Here is a 20193-nt window from a genome sequence, read left to right as displayed (position 1 = left end):
ACTATTGGGCCTGTGCTCTAGAGCCTGTGAGCCACAACTACTGAAGCCCGCATGCCACAACTACTGAGCCCACATGCCTAGAGCCCGTGCTCTGCAATACGAGAAGCCACCGCAGTGAGAAGCTTGCACACCGCAACCAAGAGTAGCCCCCACTCACCGCAACTAGAGAAAGCCCGTGCGCAGCAACAAAGACCCAAAGCAGCCAAAAATAAATTTTTTTTTAAAAAAAGTGGTAGTGTTGTGTGTCTAGAGGAAATAGTCTGTGCCTGTTTACAGTATCTTTGCTTGCAGGCTTTTACTATGTTGACACATATATGGTTACTTTGTTTCTTCTATTTCAGTGTTTATCAGCCGAAGAGATCTTTTCCCTTCATGGCTTTTCAAATGCTACGCAGATCACCAGCTCAGACTTCTCTGTCATCTGTCCAGCAGTCTTACAGCAATTGAACTTTCACCCTTGCAAAGATCGGCCCAAACACAAAACAAAACCAAGTCTTTCAGAGGGTATGTTGCAAGCTTTTTCTCCCATTTGTTTGAAGCCTCTGTGAGCTAGTCTAAAGTGAAATTAAGATGCTTCTTTTTCTGCTTTATTGCTCTTAATTAATCTACATAGAATCCCTTGGTAAAAAATACTTATATTCTGGAAGTCTTTAGAATAAGCATAATTAGAACTCATTTAAGCTTCAGAAGTTATGCTCTTTTATTTATGGAGTCAAAATTTTACTTGGTACCAATGGAAAATTTTATAAAATTCAGTTCTTGATTTTAAGCAATACATGTTTTATGTTGTGTATATTGGATGGCACATTCACTATGTGGGTCATAATTGATCAATTTCCATTACGTTGTACTTATGTTATTTTAAAACCTGTCAGTTTATCTGTCATTGTCAGTAAAGAGATAAGGGAACTAGTGTGGTTCTAGATTAAATCTTAAGGTACTGAGTTATTACTGCTTTAATTTTCATAAATAAAAGAAATGCCAGTGACTCTTTTAAGTGCCTATAGTGGTGTTGCCATAGATATTGTAAAGAAATTTTTAAATATAAGAAAGTAAGTGTATTCTTACTGTATAGTCCACATACTTAATTAAACAGGTAGAAGAGTTCTTTCACCAATGAGATAAATCAGTTGCTGAGGGGCGATTTCTTGGTATTCCCAAATTGTTACCGGCCCCACATGAGTATTTTAATTCTCATTTTATTGGTTCCTTTATTTTCTGTGTATTAAGCATTCAGTAGTGAACAAGAAGAAAAATTCCCTGCCCTCTTAGGGCTTACAATATAGCGAAGAAAAGAAATAGGAAACATTTATACAAACAAGCCAATATATTATATAACTTCAGAGTGATAAATGCTATGAAGAAAATAAAGTAGGTCAAGGATAGGAGATGGTGGGTGAGTGTGATTTTCGATGGCTCAAGGGAGGCCTCTCTGATGAGATTACATTTGCAAAGAGTCCTGACTGAGGAGAGGGAGAGGGCCATGGCTAGATCGTCTCTGGGGGACAGCATTCTTGGTCCAGGGAACAGCAGCATAAGCTTGGTGGTGAGCTTGACATGTGTAAGGGACAGCGAGAAAGCGTGTGTGTCTGGAGCACAGTGAGCAGGAAGGAGAGTGGGAGATGGTAGCCAGTGGCCCGATAGGGGGGGCTGGTAATGTGTGGTAAACTGATTGAATTTTATTCTGAATGTGGTATGAAGACACTGTAGGGTTCTAAACAGGGGAGCGATGTGATTTTATTTGGATTTGTGAAAGATTATTCTACCAGCAGTTTGAAGAATAAATTGTTAAGGGGCAAGAGTAGAAGCAAGGAGATGGGTCGGGGGGCTATTGCCAGGGTTGATGCTCAGCTTGATGGAGGCTTGGTCTAAGGTGGGAGTGGAGAAGTAAGGAGATCTGGTCAGATTCGGGATGGATTTTGGATACTGTGCTAATGTGGTTCGCCTCTGCACTGGATGTGTGGGAGGGAAAGATGAATCCAAGTTTAAGCCAGAGAAACTGCATAGATGGTCGCACCGTATCCTGGGATGGACAAGACTGGGGAGGAGCACTTTGTAGTAGAGGAAGCGAGTGGTGGGGACCAAGAGTATAAGTTTTGACATGGTGAGTCCGAGACATTGATGTAGACCCACCAGGGGAGATGTCCAGTAGGCAGTGGCACACACATATTTGGATTTCAGAGACTAGTCGAGGCTGCAGATTTGTCATCTCAGAGATGGCGTTTGGGGCCACTGGTCTGAGTGAGCACATCTAACGTGAATATAGATGGAGAATATAAAGAGAGGAAAGATGAAGAAGAAAAGGGAAGCCTCAACAGAGGGAGTGCTTATTTTATTGGGCTGGCCAAAAAGTTTGTTCGGGTTTTTCTGTAACATGAAAAACCTGAACGAACTTTTTGGCCAGCCCGATACTAACTTTTGGATTCCTTTGTGTATATATGAGCATTTTAATCTGACTATATATGAATAAAAGGGATAACAACAAAGACAAAAATAATGATAACAGCCACCTTATACGTAGTCCTTTCTATAACCGATACTTTTCCAAGTTCTTTCGTATGTCAACTCAATTAATCTTTGCACAACTATATGATGGAACAACTATTCCCATTTTACAACCAAGGAAACCGAGGTGCAGAGAGTTCAAAGTCATTTGCTCAAGATTTATACAGCTTGTACGTGGTAGAGCCAGGTTCAAACCCAGGCTGTCTCAGCTTCAGAACCCATGTTCTCTTTTGTATTCTGTATTTACATATACAAAGAATAGAAATTACCAACCATAATTTATCAATATAATTAGCGATTTTGTGAGTAACAATAATTTCAGAGCTATTGTTTCCATATTTTTTCCAGAGGATATACTAAATGGGAATATGTTTATATTTCTACAAGTTTATTTAATATAGTTTGCACTTTCTATTCAAAACTAAATTTAGCAAATGCTTTCTGTACTAACATTTACTAATAATATAGTGTAGTAAAAGCATAGATTCTAAAGTCAGCCAACCTAGGCTCAAATCCCTGCTCTATAACTTTCCAGCTATGTTGGGCACTTGACTTTGTCTTTCTGCCTTAATTTTCTCATCTAAAATAATTCCTTTCTCATAGGGTTGCTATAAAGATTAAATAACTTAATGTTTGTAGAGCATTTAGAATATTATCTGGCACACAGATTTTATATATATATATATATATATATCTGTTACATGAAATATGTCTGACATGTACATACTTCTGGGGACAGGAGGTGAGGCTTCAGAGAAAGCAAATCCTCTACTCTGTGCAGGTTAATTACTGATATTCAAAACTGTTTTAACCCCAATTAATTCCCGGGTTACCCTCTCAGAAACCAGGAAGTAGGAACAGGAAAGTGGGAAGCAATAAGGGGAAGAATTCTAGGATCAATACTGCAAAGCCATAAAATGGAGAAATCAACACTCCTAAGTTACAAGGTCAGGAAAGCACCAAGTATTTGGATGCAGGACCCAGAGAGAAATGCCTCTTAGGGCGCACGTTATCTTAGGAATTGAAAAAAGGCTAGAATGGGTGGGATGGAGTGAGAGAAGATACAGAAAAGTTTCCGGAGAATTAGGGATACTAGTAGAGTATTCATTACTAGTCTAAGATGATTGGCTGCATATGGCCATTACTTGGTGTAGTATCTTGTTTTATTTTCGTGCAGCTGTGTAATCTTGGGTGACTTGTTTAATGTTTCTGTGCCTCATCTGCAAAATGGAGATAATAGTTGTACTTTCCTTATAGAATTGTTGGGTATATCAAATGAGTTAATATACACAGGTACCTAGAACAGTGCCTACGACAGAGTAGGAAAAATATGTCTTCGTTCTTCTTATACATATGCTCATAGGTTGACTCTATTCCCTGGCCCCTGTGTAAGCCCGTTCTTTTCTAACAAAGAAATGATATTTTAAACAATGAAATGCCCTGGATTCTTTATATAATAGTTCACTTAATATAGAGTCAATTTTGAGCTCATTCAAGGGAATGAAAAACCAAAATAAAAGCAAGCCAAACTCTGATATTTCAATGGGCAGATAAAAGAATCTCACTTACGTGAGACCTTACAGTTTGTGATTTTGAAATTGCCTCTCAGGTACTTTATAAACTCATATTGATGAGTGTAATAAACTGATGGTAAATTCAATTCTCTAGGAGATTAATTACATTTTAGCAATAAGTTAATGGTCCAAAGTTGCCTCATTTTTTTTAAGATCACAGAATACCATTCAGTTCAAATAACAGATAAGAATAATAGTATCTTATCCTTCATAGTATCCCTGAAAAATCACACTGTCCAGCTCTGTAATACAGTTGATGACATAAGTCTATGTTCCAGAGAGGTTAAATGGCTTCCTCTAGGTACATACCTGGGGTGGGGTGAGAGCCCAGGGCTCCTGACTCCTGGTTTGCTGATCTTTCATTGTATAACAGTGAGCCAAATGAACTAAAATTTACATGATGTCTACTTACTAACTTAAAAATAATAATAACAGCATTTATTGAAGAATTACTGTATTACAGGGTCTGAATTAACTGGTTTTATTTCAATTCTTCTAAAAACTCTATGAAATAGGAGAATTAAATGAGTTTAAAAAGGTGAAGTTCTTAGAAGAATCTTAACACATTGTGGGCATTCAATAAATGTTCGCTATTGTTACTAATATTCCTTGAAAATGTAATAAAATTCTTCAGAGTTCACTAAGAAGCAGAGAGAAAGGATTTTCTCTGAAACAGATCATTAGAGGGAGTCCTATGTGTATATGGAGAGGTCCAAGGAGTATTCTTACACTAATTCATTCTTGGGTGCTCAGATTGAGTGGGTGAATGAATCTTTTTTTCCTGAATAATGTGCTAACAGTGCAAGAAGGGGAGACTATGCTGTGTCCCTGGAGCATGATGGCTCCCACTCCCACAGTTCCCCAAGTGGTTCTGATGTGCGCAGTAATAGTAAGGAAGGTTAGAAATGTTGGACGAGCAAACGAGTTGGTATTTTTTTGACAGTGGTCTGGGCTGCACCTTGAAAATATGGCATTCATTCATTCATCAAGATATGTGTGCTATTTGCTGGGCAACATTCTAGGCTCTGAGGAAGAATAAAACATAGCCCCTGTCCTTGAAAATCTTATAATTTTTATCATGTAGATGAATATATAAGTGATAAAATGATGGTAGCACACAAGAAATGGTGAGGGGCCCAAATACCTTCAAAGCACTATGGGAAACTTGATGAGCAAGGGATTGCTGCCTGGAAAATCCAGGCAAGTTTCATGGAGGAGGTCTTTGCATTGGCTTGGAGAGCCGTGTGTGACTTTGTCAGGCAATGAAGATAGGAAAGGTGTTCTCAGATAAAGAAGCACAGTGCAAAGGTAATTCTATATTTGGAAAACATTGTGTCTGCATAAAGGCCATGTTGATAAGGGGGTAAATAACGTTGGAGTGGTTGTGTGGCAGTCTGTTGATGCAGAGCAGCTGCAAATAGGGGCACGAGATGATCAGAATTGTGTTTTAGGATAATAAGATTGGTGGCTGTGTCAGGTAGGAGGAGGAAGACCAGACAGAAAGCTGTCATGGTGCACTAGATGAGGAGTGGGAGGTGATGGGATGGAGAACGTGGAGTGAGATATCTCAAGCAAAATTCATAGAGTTTGGTCAAAAATTGTCTTTGGAATTGGCTGTGGAGAGTGAGAAATTGAAATTGATCCTGATGTTTCTGCTATTTATGGAGACAGTGGACAAGGGTAGTGAACTAGGATTTCTCAGGGGAAGCTGATGAGTTTAATATGCGTAGTGGCTTTGCCTCTGTTTGGTACTCAAAAAGTTCTTTGCATTTTGATTTTAGTTTCCAACTTGTATATATCTTGTCTACCTAATTAGATTATAAATATTTGTTGAATGAATGAACACATGTAGGCTAGTGATGGGATAGAAGACTGTTTGTGTTAAGGGCAACTACACATAGATTATACCATGGAGGAAGAGGTGGGGTTGAGAACTTCTTCGAAGTGGAAATGCTGAGGGGAGTGGGTAGTATTGCTTTAGGTGATAAGGTAAGAAATGGGAATGAGGTGGACCTTTGTGAGTCCCATGAGATGACTCTGGGGCATGGTTTGGAGTCTGGAACTGATAGGAAAATATCTGCAGAAGATAAAGGCATGGTCGGTGCTGTGATGGTTCTTGTGGTAACAGTGTAATGTTTATTATCTGTCCTTTTCATGTGGTACTCAGCACAAGCTACCTTGTTTTGCTTTGTGTATGTGTGTGCCCTCTAGCGTCCCCAAGCCAAAGGCCCAAACTCCTTGTTGGCAGGAAGCACAGGTTGGTCTACAACCTAGGCTCCGTAAATGTTCGCTAAGATGGCTTATTTGTAGTTAGAATCACTAGAATAATGGTGAGCAATCCTGTATCCATGAAGCACAATATAAGATGTTCACAGTTTTGTTGAGTCCCTTGAGCTTTTTAAAAATTAGATTACCTCTAAGGGGTAATGAAGCGTATTGCTAATGAATGTGGGCCCTGGAGCCAGACTGGGTTCAAAATCTTGCATTCTCTTCACATGACTCGGGCAGCTGATTTGAACTCAACGTACCTTGGTTTCTCAACTGCATGAAGGAGGTAGTAGTAGTACCTGCTTCGCAGGGTTTTGTGAAGATCAAATGAATTCATACAGGTTAGTCACTTAGCATGGCAAACACTCTCCAAGCATTTGGTGTTACTACATACTCCACTGATAGTGTCAATGAGGAAAGTGCCCCGACATTTAAAAATGTTTTCTGGGCATTTTAAAGAAGTGACAACGCAGAGGCAGCTTTCTAATCTTGCACACTGTCCTTAGCGCACAGTCAGTCAGTGGGGCTGCAGGCAAAGCCAACATCGCACAGTTCTGGGGGCAGTTTGTATCTCAGCCTGCACTGCCACCTGCCCCTGTACGGTTCACACAGTCTGTTTCACTCGCATTCCCATGTTGTTTTTAAACCATCCCCTCTAGGATAACCGGGGAGATATTGACCTTAGGACGCCATCCGTTCTTTTCATTTTAAGGAACATTTATTAAGCACCACTAGGGGGCCAGGCCCTAGGATGGAGACATGAAGAATGTTCCACGACCCTTTTCACCACTGTCTCCACTCTATGGGATATTGTTGCCTTCGTCCGAGCCCGGTAGGGTGAGTTGTGCAACGTATCCACTCTCTGCTGCTGCCATGTGCTCCCTTCTTGAGTGCTCACTGCCCTGGGGCTCCCTGGAGACCCAGGCAGGGGACTCAGGTGCTGTCTTCCCCGAGGAGGTGCTGTCCACAGGGCCTGCAGACAAATGATTATGACCAGCTCAGTGTCAGCAACTATGGTCATCTTGAAGCTAACAACCCCACCCATATGCTTGCCCTTGTCACCCCGTACCTTCTCCCCGAAACCCACACTGCCTCTGTTAGTCCTCTGGAAGGCCTAGTTTTAAACTGGGCTTTGAGCCACAGATGCAGCTAGGTAGCTTGGAGCCCGTGGGCCTCGGATGATCGCTCTGCTAGATGTTCTTCAAATTCCCTGCAAGCTATAAAAGTCTGTAATCCCATAATGATGACTTAGGACTGAGGAAAGCATAGGCAGTGTTACTATTGATATTTATATTCTCAGTAATTTTCTATATAATTTTCAGTGAGAAGCTTTCATTGTTTTAAAGAAGATACCTGTTTCAAGCTTTTAAAGATGAAATGTGTTTCAGACTTAATGTACAGTAAGATGTCATTTGGCTCCTGTGCTCTAATTAATTTCTACTCTTTTCCCTCTGATCCACAGTTTGGGGATATGGCTTCCTGTCAGTGACAGTTATTAATCTGGCATCTCTCCTTGGACTGATTTTGACTCCGTTGATAAAGAAATCTTACTTTCCTAAGATTTTGACCTATTTTGTGGGGCTGGCTATTGGGACTCTATTTTCAAATGCAATTTTCCAACTTATACCAGAGGTAAGGAGGTTGGCTGTTTGTTTCTGTGAATCATTGGTTCTTTTAAATGTTTCAGCACTTTGTACATTTTAAGCCTCCATAATTCTTGCAGCATTTTATGGTCTGGTTTATAGTGTTTTGGATAAGAGAAAGCTGAATCACAGCAAATGAAAAAGCTTGTCCCAAGCTGCAGGGGAAGTCAACGTCAGAGAGAAAATCAATATTCTGGGAGGCCAGGCGCCAGGACGTGCTCAGACCTGCTCTGGGACACCTCGGAAGGCCTTACGACTCTATCCTGTCTCACATTTGGCAAATTTAATTTTTCTACACTCTTTTTATTATTATTTAATTCTGAAGTGCACACAGTGTCAAATTTACTAAGATATACAACAGAATTCCCCCATGGATCAGTTCGGTGCTTTGTGACCACCTAGAGGGGTGGGATAGGGAGGGTGGGAAGGAAACGCAAGAGGGAGGAGATATGGGGATATATGTACATGTATAGCTGATTCACATTGTTATAAAGCAGAAACTAACCCTTGTAAAGCAATTATACTCCAATAAAGATGTTAAGAAAAATTCCTCCATGTATTTACTACAGCTAAAGAAGACTAGAGGGTAAATTAGGACATGGTTGACAAACCTTTTCATTCTTTTTGATTGTGGATAAAAATCAATCGAGGGCTGATAAATGAACAGCAGCTTATGTTTTCCTTTGGTAAAATGTATTATTGATCTGCCATCGACTACAGTTTGCTATTCAGTTCATCAGCACATGATATATATGTTTTATGTCAAATCTATAATGTGGCCATATAAGGAAGAGAGATGGAGTGAAGAGAATAAGTGAGAGGAAAAGAGACAGGAAGGAGAAAGAGACATTAACAGGAAGAAGTCACAAAGGGCAACTAGAGAAATACATATACATGTGGACAGTATCTCCCCACTCACGCACACACAAAGATGGAGGGGCAAGCTCTGAGCAAAAAGAAAATATACAGTATCACCTTCAGCTCATAAGTTTTAGAAAATTATAACTAAAGCTCCTGTTCGTTTTCACAGCTATAGATGAAAGTGGGGATGTAACTTCTTAAAGTCATAGATTTTTAAATTATTATTATATCTAGAAAGGACCTAGGAGGACATCTACTTCAAAGCCTCAATTGTAGAGATGAAAAAATTAAAATCCAAGGGGATTAAATGACTTGATTACAGCCATATAATCAGCTAGTAACAAAGCTAGGATGACAAAACAGATTTTCTGATTTTAAAAATCATATGTAATATATTTGATATAGTATTATATATCTTAACTCACCTGATTTGTGGTGAGTCAAATTAAATTAAACAAACTGACATGGTGTGTGGACTGAGGATTGTACATTTATGATTTTGAGGTTTCCTGTTTTATTGAAAATGTAATAATACATTAAAATGTCTATTAGGAAAATAAGAAACTTCTTCAACAGCACTTATAGAGGTTCTTTTGCCTTTCTGTGATACTTAGGGAATTATGGATATGAGCAGAGAATTATGTAAACACTAGAGAATCTATCTTTTTAATAATACCCCCAATTTACATAGTTATTTCTTTTTAAAAAAATTTTAAAAAAAATTTATCTACTTTTTATTTTTGGCTGTGTTGGGTCTTCACTGCTGTGCCTGGGCTTTCTCTAGTTGTAGCAGGCGGGGGCTACTCTTCATTGTGGTGTGTGGGCTTCTCACTGTGGTGGCTTCTCTTGTTGCGGAGCATGGGCTCCAGGTGCACGGGCTTCAGTAGTCGCGGTGCGTGGGCTCAGTAGTTGTGGCTCTCAGGCTCTAGAGTACAGGCTCAGTAGTTGTGGTGCACGGGCTTAGTTCCTCCGCAGCATGTGGGATCTTCCCTGACCAGGGCTCAAACCTAAGTCCCCTGCATTGGTAGGCAGATTCTTAACCACTGCACCACCAGGGAAGTCCTGATAGTTATTTCTTTTGTGGCAAAATTATTTCCCCTTTGCTATTTTATTTTCATAACCACCATGTTAGTTGTATAGAGTAGGTATTTTTATGCCATTTTTGCACTGTGTAAATAGGTCCGGAGAAGTCACTGAAAAGAAGATGTGGCATGAGGTCTCCCCAGAGACAGATGTAGAACAGGAACCCAGGCATTTTCTATTCTAGACTGCTGTTCAGAGGGGAAATTTACAATGTGTGGAATGGTATAAAGCTGTGGCTTTTCACATGTTATGCTCCCCTGCTATTTTACTTATTTTAAATTTGTATTTCTTGTCTGCCTAGAACATCTTGACTCTATAATTTCAAACTCCAGCTCTTGTCCTATGTCCTTTAAACAATGAATTATTTCATTCTCATCATTTGTGAGTGTGTGTGTACGTGTGTGTGTGAGTGCCTGGTATCTTATATCTTTTCTTCCTTATTCTGGGGCTCAGTCCTCGATTTTTTTTATCTCTTTAGGACTTATTAGGATCCTCTAAGTTCAAGGGGCTCTCTCTTGGAAAAACAGTAATCCAAGTGACCTGCCATATTTGCTTTAAAAAGTTGCCTCTGGAAATTATGGGCAAATATATTACTTTTAGAAAAAGTGGATAATCAATGTCTCATTTGTCTTAATTACCCATGTCTAAGATTATCTTATAGGCATCAGTGCTGCTCTTTTACTGCTAAAAGTTTACTTTCTCAAGGCAAGTATTGCTGAAGGTGTTATAGCTAGGAAACTATAAGGTGCTCTGGGGGCTTTATTTAATAGGACTTCCTCTGTTATAAGACTTCAGTGCTATCTCTTACAGTTTGATTACTCAGATTTCAGAGTTTTGGTTTTATGATTTTGGCAGGTAAATTCCCAGTATTACCTGGATGTGAAGGATGGACTTAGGACTGTGGTGAAAATTATTTACTGAATCAAATTAAATTACTTGGTCTTACCTGAATTGCCTTTTTTTCTCCCTTAGGCATTTGGATTCAATCCCAAAATTGACAACTACGTTGAGAAGGCAGTTGCTGTGTTTGGTGGATTTTACATACTTTTCTTTTTTGAAAGAACGCTTAAGATGTTATTGAAGACGTATGGTCAGGTAAATGGACTTTATTTAAAATGTTTGATATTTTACCCACTAAAGCTACTTTATATAGGCAAATAAAGGCAGGAATTTTATTCTTACAATTATGTGAACAGTTCAGTTATTAGACTTGTGAATGTGAGGAGAGAAAGAAAAGGATCAATATATTGATAAGTATAAGAAGAACACTTGATTCTTATTGTAGAATTGGGAGTAAATACTAACAATTTAATGTCCAATAACAGATGCACATAATTTGTATTCCATTCATATCCATCAACATAACAAGGTATATGCACCCTAACATGAAAAAACAAGAATAGGAGAATCTAATAAATGAAGATACATTTAAAGGAAGAGAAATTTTAGAAATCTAAAAAGATTATACTACCTACGGAATAGATATAAAATTTTTCTCTTATAAATAAAAACCATTAAATTCTCTATTTTCTTGCCTGTATGAGCCATCTTTGTTTCTTCTTATAACCTTTTCCTCCCTTATTTTTCCTGTAGGATGGTCATACCCACTTTGGAAATGATGACTTTGGCTCTTCTCAAGAAAAAACTCATCAGCCTAAAACGTTACCTGCCATCAATGGTGTGACATGTTATACAAATCCAGCTGTCACAGAGCCTAATGGACACATTCATTTTGATAATGTCAGTGTGGTATCTCTACAGGTATCGTAATTCTCTTTACTGCGTCTTTCACACTATGTGAAGACTGCTGTGTATGCAGCCAGTCAGTATTTTGCACATTTAATTGTATCCGACTTATTCCTGCATATGCGGGATAAGTGGAATGTAAGTTTGTTTCTTTTTCCGCTTTCCCTCTGTCAATTTACTGCAAATATGCGAGTTTAGCAATAAATTGTAGGTTGCTGGGTTGGAGGCTTTAGTATTCTCTAAGACTGTTTAACTATGTAAGAGTTACTAAGATTTATACAACGTTATGTTGCAAAATTAATTTAGAGCATTTCTTTTATTTTGCAATTCTTTCGAGATACAAAACCAAAGAATCCCTTTGAGTGATTTTGAAACTGAAAGAAGAAAGAAGACTTGTAAGCTATTAAAATTGTGTTCATTAATTAATTGATTTAGAATTTTCATTCCCATTTTCTAAATAATGTTAATAGGTATTATTTCTTGAGCAAGTATTATATGCCAGGTAATAAGCCAGCACTTATTTTGTCTCATTTACTTTTTATAACAACTATTAAAAGTAGGGATTCTTTTCTACACATTAGAACTATATATTAGAATTATTAGAACTAAAAGTAGGGATTATTTTCTATGTATTAGAATTATTTGGAAATCAAACCCAAATTATGTATGCAAAAAATGAGAATTTATTGGAAAGATAGTGGCTATCTAATGGGATAGCCAAGCTATAGGAAGATCAACAACCCTGGAATCATTAGAATTATTAGGACTCCCACTCCCTTCTCCTCTCTGCATCTTAGAGTCATTCTCTTTTTTCACTGTGGACGGGCTCTTTCATAAACGGGAAACATAGCCACTAGCAGCTCCTGGGATTTACGTTTTATAATTTCGGCTACTAGAAGGAAATTGACCTGCCTCTTTAAGTCCTAAATCCAGAATTTCTGGCGAGTGTCTTCTTGGTCCAGCTTGAATTAGATGTCCACTTCTAGACTAATCTAAGTGCCTAGAGGGTTGGGCCCTTTGTATGGCCCCAAGGGAATATGGATGTGGTAGAAGAGTGGTTATTAAAAGGGAGACTGGGACGCTAGTGTCATTGGTGTCCACACACGTCTCATTTGACAGATTAAGAAAGTGGAGCTTTGGATGCTAAATAACCTCTCCAGGGTCTCTCAGCTCATAAATGACAGATCCAAAAGCTACAAAGTTAAATACAATATAAAAGACGATAATGAAAAATAAAATCAGAAGGAAGTCAGCTAAGAAAAAAAAGCAGAAAAAAAAGATATTTGGAAGAGGTTATTAACGCAAATGATCTGAGTTTCCTTCTGGAAAGAAAATATGATTGGTCCTATACTTCTTCCCTCCCGATTAAGGAAAATCTCAGGAGGCATTGAAAAGGCAGTTTTATGTGAGCACTAAGCCAAGAGAGGAAATTATTTCATGCAATATAATGAATGATGCTTTTAGGCAAGACTTTGCAAAGAATATGTAAATGTTCAAATAGCTAATTTCCTATAATAATTACAGCTAACCTTTATTAAACGTTCAAGGACTATGCCTAGAACTTTAGATGAATGATCTCATTTGATCCTCATAATAGCCTAGGAGACAAGCACTCTTATAATTAGGAGATTGTGGCTTAGAGAGGTTAAGTAAACCCAAGGACACACATCTCCTAATGACGAAGCTTCTATCAGGACTGAGGCCATCTGATGCGGAAGCTTGCACCCTTATACGCCTTGCTGGATTGCCTTCATCATGTCACTGCTCTGCTAGGATCAAGATGATAACATTAACTCTTAATAACTATTAAGTTTTGTAGAGGGAAGAAGATAATTTTGGCCCATGGTCAGTGCTTTCTGAGAACAAATAAAATTGATCTGCTCAAAAGTTTGACTTCAGTTTTAAAGTTTTAGGACTCCTGGTTTCTGATTCACAGTGGCCAGAAGACATGTTTGCAGTAAACACAAACACCGTGGCGAAGGTGGGTCTTAGACATGATCCCGTTTTACGTAATTTAGAAATATCAATCAAATGGCCCTTCTTTCTCTGTTTCTGGTAGTAGTGCTAATATACAAGCTTTCATTCATTTATTTAATAAACATTTATTGAGTATCTGCTCACTCTCCTAGGCACTGGGGATTCAGAAGCAAACAAATTCTTGTGAAGCTTATAGTTTATTCAGCAGAAATAGATAATATAGAAAAGAGTAAAACAAGAAAATATCAGGTAGCATTAACTATTTTTATGAAAATAAAACGTGGTGACTTGGCAGTGACATGTGGAGGCTTCTTTGATCTATCAAGAACGGTCCCTTAAGAGGTCAGTGGAGAATTGGATAATGAGAAAGAAGAACCAGCCATGAAAATATCTGGGAAAATAATGTTCCAAAAGCTTTGAGAATAATCAGATGGGTCCCATACAAGGGAACTGGAGGCTGAATGGCGCTGGATTTCCTGACATCAGTGCTGGAGACCAGTGGCACAGTACCTTCAATATTCTGAACAGAGGCAACTGTGGAATTGTAAACCTGGGTAAACTACCAATCTAGTGAGAGAGCAGAAGGAAACTAGGAGTCTTGAAATCTACTTCAAGGAATGAGAAGTCCACCTGAAGTAGAGAAGGTGTGTGCCAGGATGACAGCCATGAACCAGGCCTTGACATGAGCCACATGAAAAGTCCTGATGCTAATTTCCTCTGGGGACTATTTTCTGGCCGTTTTGGTTGTAGGTATAATCTCTAGTGAAGAGAGATTTAAACAAATAGAGCAACACACTGTTATTTTCAGTTTTCTCTTCACATCGCATTAAAAACGAAGGAAAGAAGAGACATTTAAGAAATGCTATCAGGGTCCAGATATTGCTTTAAGAGACAATAGGTAGAGAAATATGAGTGATACTGATTTTAATAATAAAATTAGAATATTTTCTATGATGAGAATATATTTAACCTGGGTGACCCCATTACAATGATTGAACATGACGTGTAAAATTCATGGTTTGTTTCGAAGCCCAAGCGTTGCCCGGAGAATTTTGTTGACGATTCCTGTTTTTACTGTTTTGACACAGTGAAGTTTTTCCAAATTGAAGATAATAAGAAACCATCTAAGAGTGAGTTAAGAAAAGTAGTTTAATTTGACATTGCTATCAAAAGAACATAAAGTATTTGACAATCTGGATTATAACAACATGACTCTTGGTTTTTCTGGAATATAGGAAGAACAAAAGAAATGTTATAGAATAATTAAAGTGCATGACTTAGGGATGTCTTTATGAACATTCATCCAGACAATTTTGGTTCATCACCGAATACTCAGAAATGCAATAATGTTTAAGTTTTAGTTGCCTTTGGTATTTTGTCTATATTCACTCATATAAAAACTATAGTTTTACATGTATTTTTAAAAATTTTATTGCCATGGAAGTGAATTTATCACAGTATGAGGATAGAAGGTATTTCACTTAGCAGTTTGTTAGCTTGATTATAACTTTTAAATATTTAGACAAATGGTGTGAAACTTCCTTAGTACCCTTGTTCCAGTCTCAGTAAATGTTTGCACCGCAGCCTGTGTGGCACGTGTGTGTGCGTTGCTGTGGGCATGTAGGAGCATTCATGTTCTGGCGGAAAGGTAGCAGTGATAGAGGCATCATGAGGAAGCAGTTATGAGGGACAGACCGGAGCTCAGGATTCCATTTCTCCAGTTATCCCGTTATTGCCTCTAAGTAACATTTCACATCTCACCCTGTGACGCTTGCTCTGTTCCTTTCTCTCTCTGACTACTACGCAGACACAGGGAGAAGTCATTGCAGTAACTTTGCAGCCAGGTGGGTCTTTTCCCCCCCGAGTCTACAGCTTCAGAAAGACTGTTTAATAGACGTCGATTGCTCAGGAATGGCAGGTACTTCGGGGAGTGTTAGCTTTTCAAGGCCACTAGAGGGCCCATCTAGCTCATTCCTCCAGTAGTACAAAAATCAGTATCTTTTTCTAAATGAAACCCCCTGTGCTTTCACTTAAGAATGAATGCTATTAAACATGAAGTGATAAGAGCCACTTATTCTTCCTAATAGAAGAACAATTACTATCAGCCATTTTTAGAAATTGACTATTGTGAATTTTATGTTTAAAATCGAGGTGCAATGAAGTGGAATTTAACTGCAAAGTGTGGTGATGTTATTACTTTGTCAATAACTGAAAGGATGTGATGCTCTACAAATATAAAGATAGCATTTTTGAGGTGCTTGGGGTATCCACGAGAGTCCAAGAGATTTTAAAAACACTTCCTTCATTCAAGTATTTATTGAGTGTCTAATATGTACTTGGCATTATTCTAAGTACTGAGAATTCATCAGTGGGGCGGAACAGACAAACTTTCTGCCCTTCCATAGCATAACTGAAGCATTGTATGATATACTAAAATATTATACACGGAAGTGGAAAGCATCCTTTTTTTAAGCCCCAAAAAACCAAATCAGAAGTTCTGTGTATATGTGTGGGGCTTGCCTACTGCTCTTTCCTCTTGCGTGATGGGTTTTTCTCCACTCTTGCCCAGAGGTGGGAAGGATGGTGTCCATTCCTGGCTGCCCATATTGGGAAGAAGGGTGGGAGAGGAAGGGGTTGAAGCATTGTGAATATCTGACTTGATACCCTTGTCTTCGGTACTGTGTTTCACTCTAGCCTTCAGTTCGCTTTGTGTCCTTGAATTGAGGGCCTCTTCTGGTTCAGTTTCCCCAGTGGGTAAATCTCTAGTCATCATTGGAGTGGCTGCCTTGCTGAATTGGTTTGGGAGCAATAATCTGGGGGTTTCATTGCTCCCTAAATAAATTTACAACTGTTTTCCTTTTTTTAGTTCCACTCTTTCTCTTCAGAGGCAGTTGGCGCCTCCGTTCTCTAAACTTTTCTGACGTTCTGGGCCCTGCATCACTTTGTTTCTTTTCACTTTTTTCCTCTCTGGAGTCAGAACTCGTCCTCCTCTTTTCATCCTCCAAAATAAATATCTCAGCGCTCTCATCTTCCATTCTTTCTGTCCTTGTGACTTATGTCATTTTTAGTCTTTAATTTTAGGAAGTCTCACGAGGGACTAGAGAAAAATACGTATGTCTAGTGTGCCATATTTCACCAAAGACCTATTCACTGCTTTAAATCATAGTTATTTTTTTTCATACATCTTTATTGGAGTGTAATTGCTTCACAATACTATGTTAGTTTCTGTTGTACAACGAAGTGAGTCAGCCATTTGCATACATATATCCCCATATCCCCTCCCTCTTGCGTCTCCCTCCCACCCTCCCTATCCCACCCCTCTAGGTGGTCACAAAGCACCGAGCTGATCTCCCTGTGCTATGCGGCTGCTTCCCACTAGCTATCTGTTCTACATTTGGTAGTTTTTGAATATCACAAGATTTAAAAACAGAAATCAGTTACTTCCTTTTATGGGGTTATACTAACAATTAGTTGAAATTGAAAGTGATACATATAATAAATTATATAAGAAGTGGTTTTCATTGGTCTTGATTGAGAGATGCTTACAAAAAAGCTGGTTGAATTAGAGGCAAAACACTGCCCCTACACAATCATGAGGAGGGATTCTGAGTACACCTTGGTTGTTGGTGGCATTTGTTTTCTCACTGGATCCATCTCCATGCTTCCTTGCACCCCACAGACTATTTTATCAGGCTGTGGTCCGTGTGTTTTGAAAGTCATAAAAATTTGTACTTGAATCTGCTCTGAGTTTAGCCCACGCTTTGCTAAGTCCACTTTTATTCATTTTTAGTGAACACCTTTTCACATTTTCAAGAATAACTGTTCCAAAAAAATTTTCATTACTCCACAAAATTCTCACTACAACCTTTTCTTCCTTTAATGAGGAGACTGCGAAGATTATTTGGAATCTCCATGAACTTTGCTGTCTCACCCCATCTGTTACTTCCTGAAAAGTGCTCTGTGCATCTGCTCTCTGCCTTCCCTTTTGTGTCAGAACTTGTACCCTTTGTCTTTTTTTAAGGCCAGTTCCTCCACATGTGCTCATCTTTCCCGTGGCCTCTTCCTGTTTCATTTATCTTTCCTGAGTCTTTCCTTCTCCCCATGTCTACAAACATTGAAAGTCTGCTCTTCCTTAAACTATTCCTTTTTCCTGACTCTGCTGCTCCCTAAGATTTCTCAAATCTTCTCCTTCTCTACACTGTCCAATTTTTTGAAACATCAGCTCATACTGAAATAATATGTGTCAGACATTGTCTTAAATGCTTTACATATATTAACTCATTTACTGCTCAGAGTAACAACTGTATGAAGTGAGTACAGTAATTATCTCCATCTTAAGGATGTGAAACTGATATACAGAGAAGTTGCGTAACTTAGCCAAGGTCACATGGGTACCAAGTTAGGATTTAAGCCCAGGCTTCCTGGCTCCTGGGATGGTTAACCATTGCCCTGACTACACTGCTTATTATTTCCAGTTGCTGACTAGTCTTTACGTGCTCCCTCCTCTTATTCATTATCTCCTCAAATGTTTGTTGTAATTCAGAAATTCACTACCTATTCTCTGAAATTTCTCTCTGGAATGATACAAGTGATTTTTCTAGGCAGCAGGCTGTATTCTTAACACTCATTCTCATCATTTCTGAAGCATTCCTGTAGTTTAGCACACATCTGAGTACCTATTATTGGCTAAATGCTAGGAATATAGAGGCAGATTTTTTTACTGGAACTTATTTCCTCCCTCTTGGAATTACTCATTAGATAGTTTCTGTGACATGATACTATTTTTCTCCTGCCATTTTAGCTACCATCTTGGTGCTTTCTCAGAATCTCCTTTTCTTTGCAGAACAACGAGGGGGAGGAAGCAAGGGTTTTGGAGTGACATGGGGCCAACGTTAACGTCTCGGCAGTAAAATATGTGGTGTGACTTGGGGAAAGTTAGTTAACATCTCTGAGTCTTTGTTTACACATCTGTAAAATGAGGAGCAAAAATCCTTAAATTAATAAGTTTTTGTGAAAATTATTTACTCTAGGCCAACTATGTAACAATGTGTCTGACATCATATGCACGCACTCAATAGATAGTTCCCTCCCTTTTCCGTTCACCAAATTTTTTTCTTCACTTTCCTTCATTTTTAATCATAGTGATCTCATCAAATCCTATCGCTTCACTTTTCATTCCTGTGGGATTAACTTTTAAATCTATGTGCATAATTATTTACAGAACATCATTTAGAAGAGGGCTTCTTATACCAAGCCATAAAGGCTTTTGAATTGATTTGTATTTTTGTCAGTGGGATAGAGTACCACAATGAAAGGATAAAAACATAGAATTCCATGCTTTCTCATCTTTATTATTTACCCTTTAAAAGATTTGCGTGCCTTTCCTAGAAATTAAAGTTTGATTTTTAAAACTTGAAGGGTATTTGGTCGTAAAGACAACTTTCTGAATGCAAATGCCTGCAAGCCTGCCATTGACTTCTGTCCGCTAGACTAAGAGAACCTGAAACATTTACTCACCCTGGAATAAAACTTTAAAGTCCAACGTAACTTGCCACTTGAATGATGTTATCAGTTTTTGCATTGCAGATTCTCTATCCGAGTTGTTCAGCTACACACTCATCCATCCAGTTGTATCTGTCACACTCTGACACATTCAGTTCATTTGAAAGGACATGAAAATAATGGCACCTTAATTATGCAGGGAAGATATTTGATTGTCGTGTTATTGAAATAATTGGGCTGCATAACATCTTTTAAAATTGAATTAAGAGTTGTAGTTAGTGCTGTTAACTTTTAAAATCTGGATACGGACATTTTATACAGAAACACTCTAAAGATGAAAAATTTAGTGATACAAAATGTAAAAATGATAATTTGAAAGATGAGATAGAGCACCAGTGAATCAAGTCACACGATAGTACCTGCAATCTAAATTAAATCAGAACTAAAGTGGAGAGGTTTGGAATGTCAACCCGAGCAACTTGCCAGAAAGGGGAACTATCCATTAAGTGCCACGTTTGCTCTTCCAGATAAGAACATGTCCCCAATACGTAAATTTGGCAGAAACATTTTAGTCGATACCAAGTGTGAGGAGGGATTTAGGGTTATCTGTTGTTCCTTAAATTAGCCAGTCATTTGGCCAGCTAAGACATCCCTGTTTTCACACAGGGAGGCTGGTAGCATCACCATTGACACAGCAAATTCATAAAGAAAGAGTTTGTACTACTGACTCTTAGGTCAGCTGGGAGAATTGGACAAGGTAATGTACAGTACGTGAAATGTACCCAAATCCGTACTATTTAATCTATTTGAAGGACAAACAGTTGCTTAAGGGTCTCAGTCAGGGACTGCTATGATATCCAAATGAAAAGGGAATATTTTAGTTACTCATAAACTTTTATACAGTTAATACTTTTTGTGGCGTGTATAATTTTAATCCATTTGTATGCAAATGTAATTAAAACGTTATGAAATTTTGAATTCTGGGTATAACTTATAGAGTTTCAGGGTTTTCTTTTGCCTTTGTAAATGGACCA

General features: G+C 38.4%; 1 protein-coding gene across 2 annotated transcripts in view; it reads left to right on the top strand.

Moving 5' to 3' along the window:
- SLC39A8 (solute carrier family 39 member 8) overlaps positions 1–20193 on the top strand; it is a 70879-nt gene that overhangs the window by 23290 nt on the left and 27396 nt on the right. For both annotated transcript variants that reach the window (XM_067035550.1, XM_059067311.2), the window contains exons 3-6: positions 342–504; positions 7810–7979; positions 10907–11029; positions 11528–11695. In XM_067035550.1, the coding sequence (XP_066891651.1) occupies positions 342–504; positions 7810–7979; positions 10907–11029; positions 11528–11695 (624 nt within the window). The remainder of the gene's footprint in view (positions 1–341; positions 505–7809; positions 7980–10906; positions 11030–11527; positions 11696–20193) is intronic.

This window comes from Kogia breviceps, chromosome 6, assembly GCF_026419965.1.
Source record: "Kogia breviceps isolate mKogBre1 chromosome 6, mKogBre1 haplotype 1, whole genome shotgun sequence".
Classification (NCBI taxonomy): Eukaryota; Metazoa; Chordata; class Mammalia; order Artiodactyla; family Physeteridae; genus Kogia; species Kogia breviceps.
Note: the sequence above shows the minus strand (reverse complement) of the source record. Positions and strands in the feature narration are given on the sequence as shown.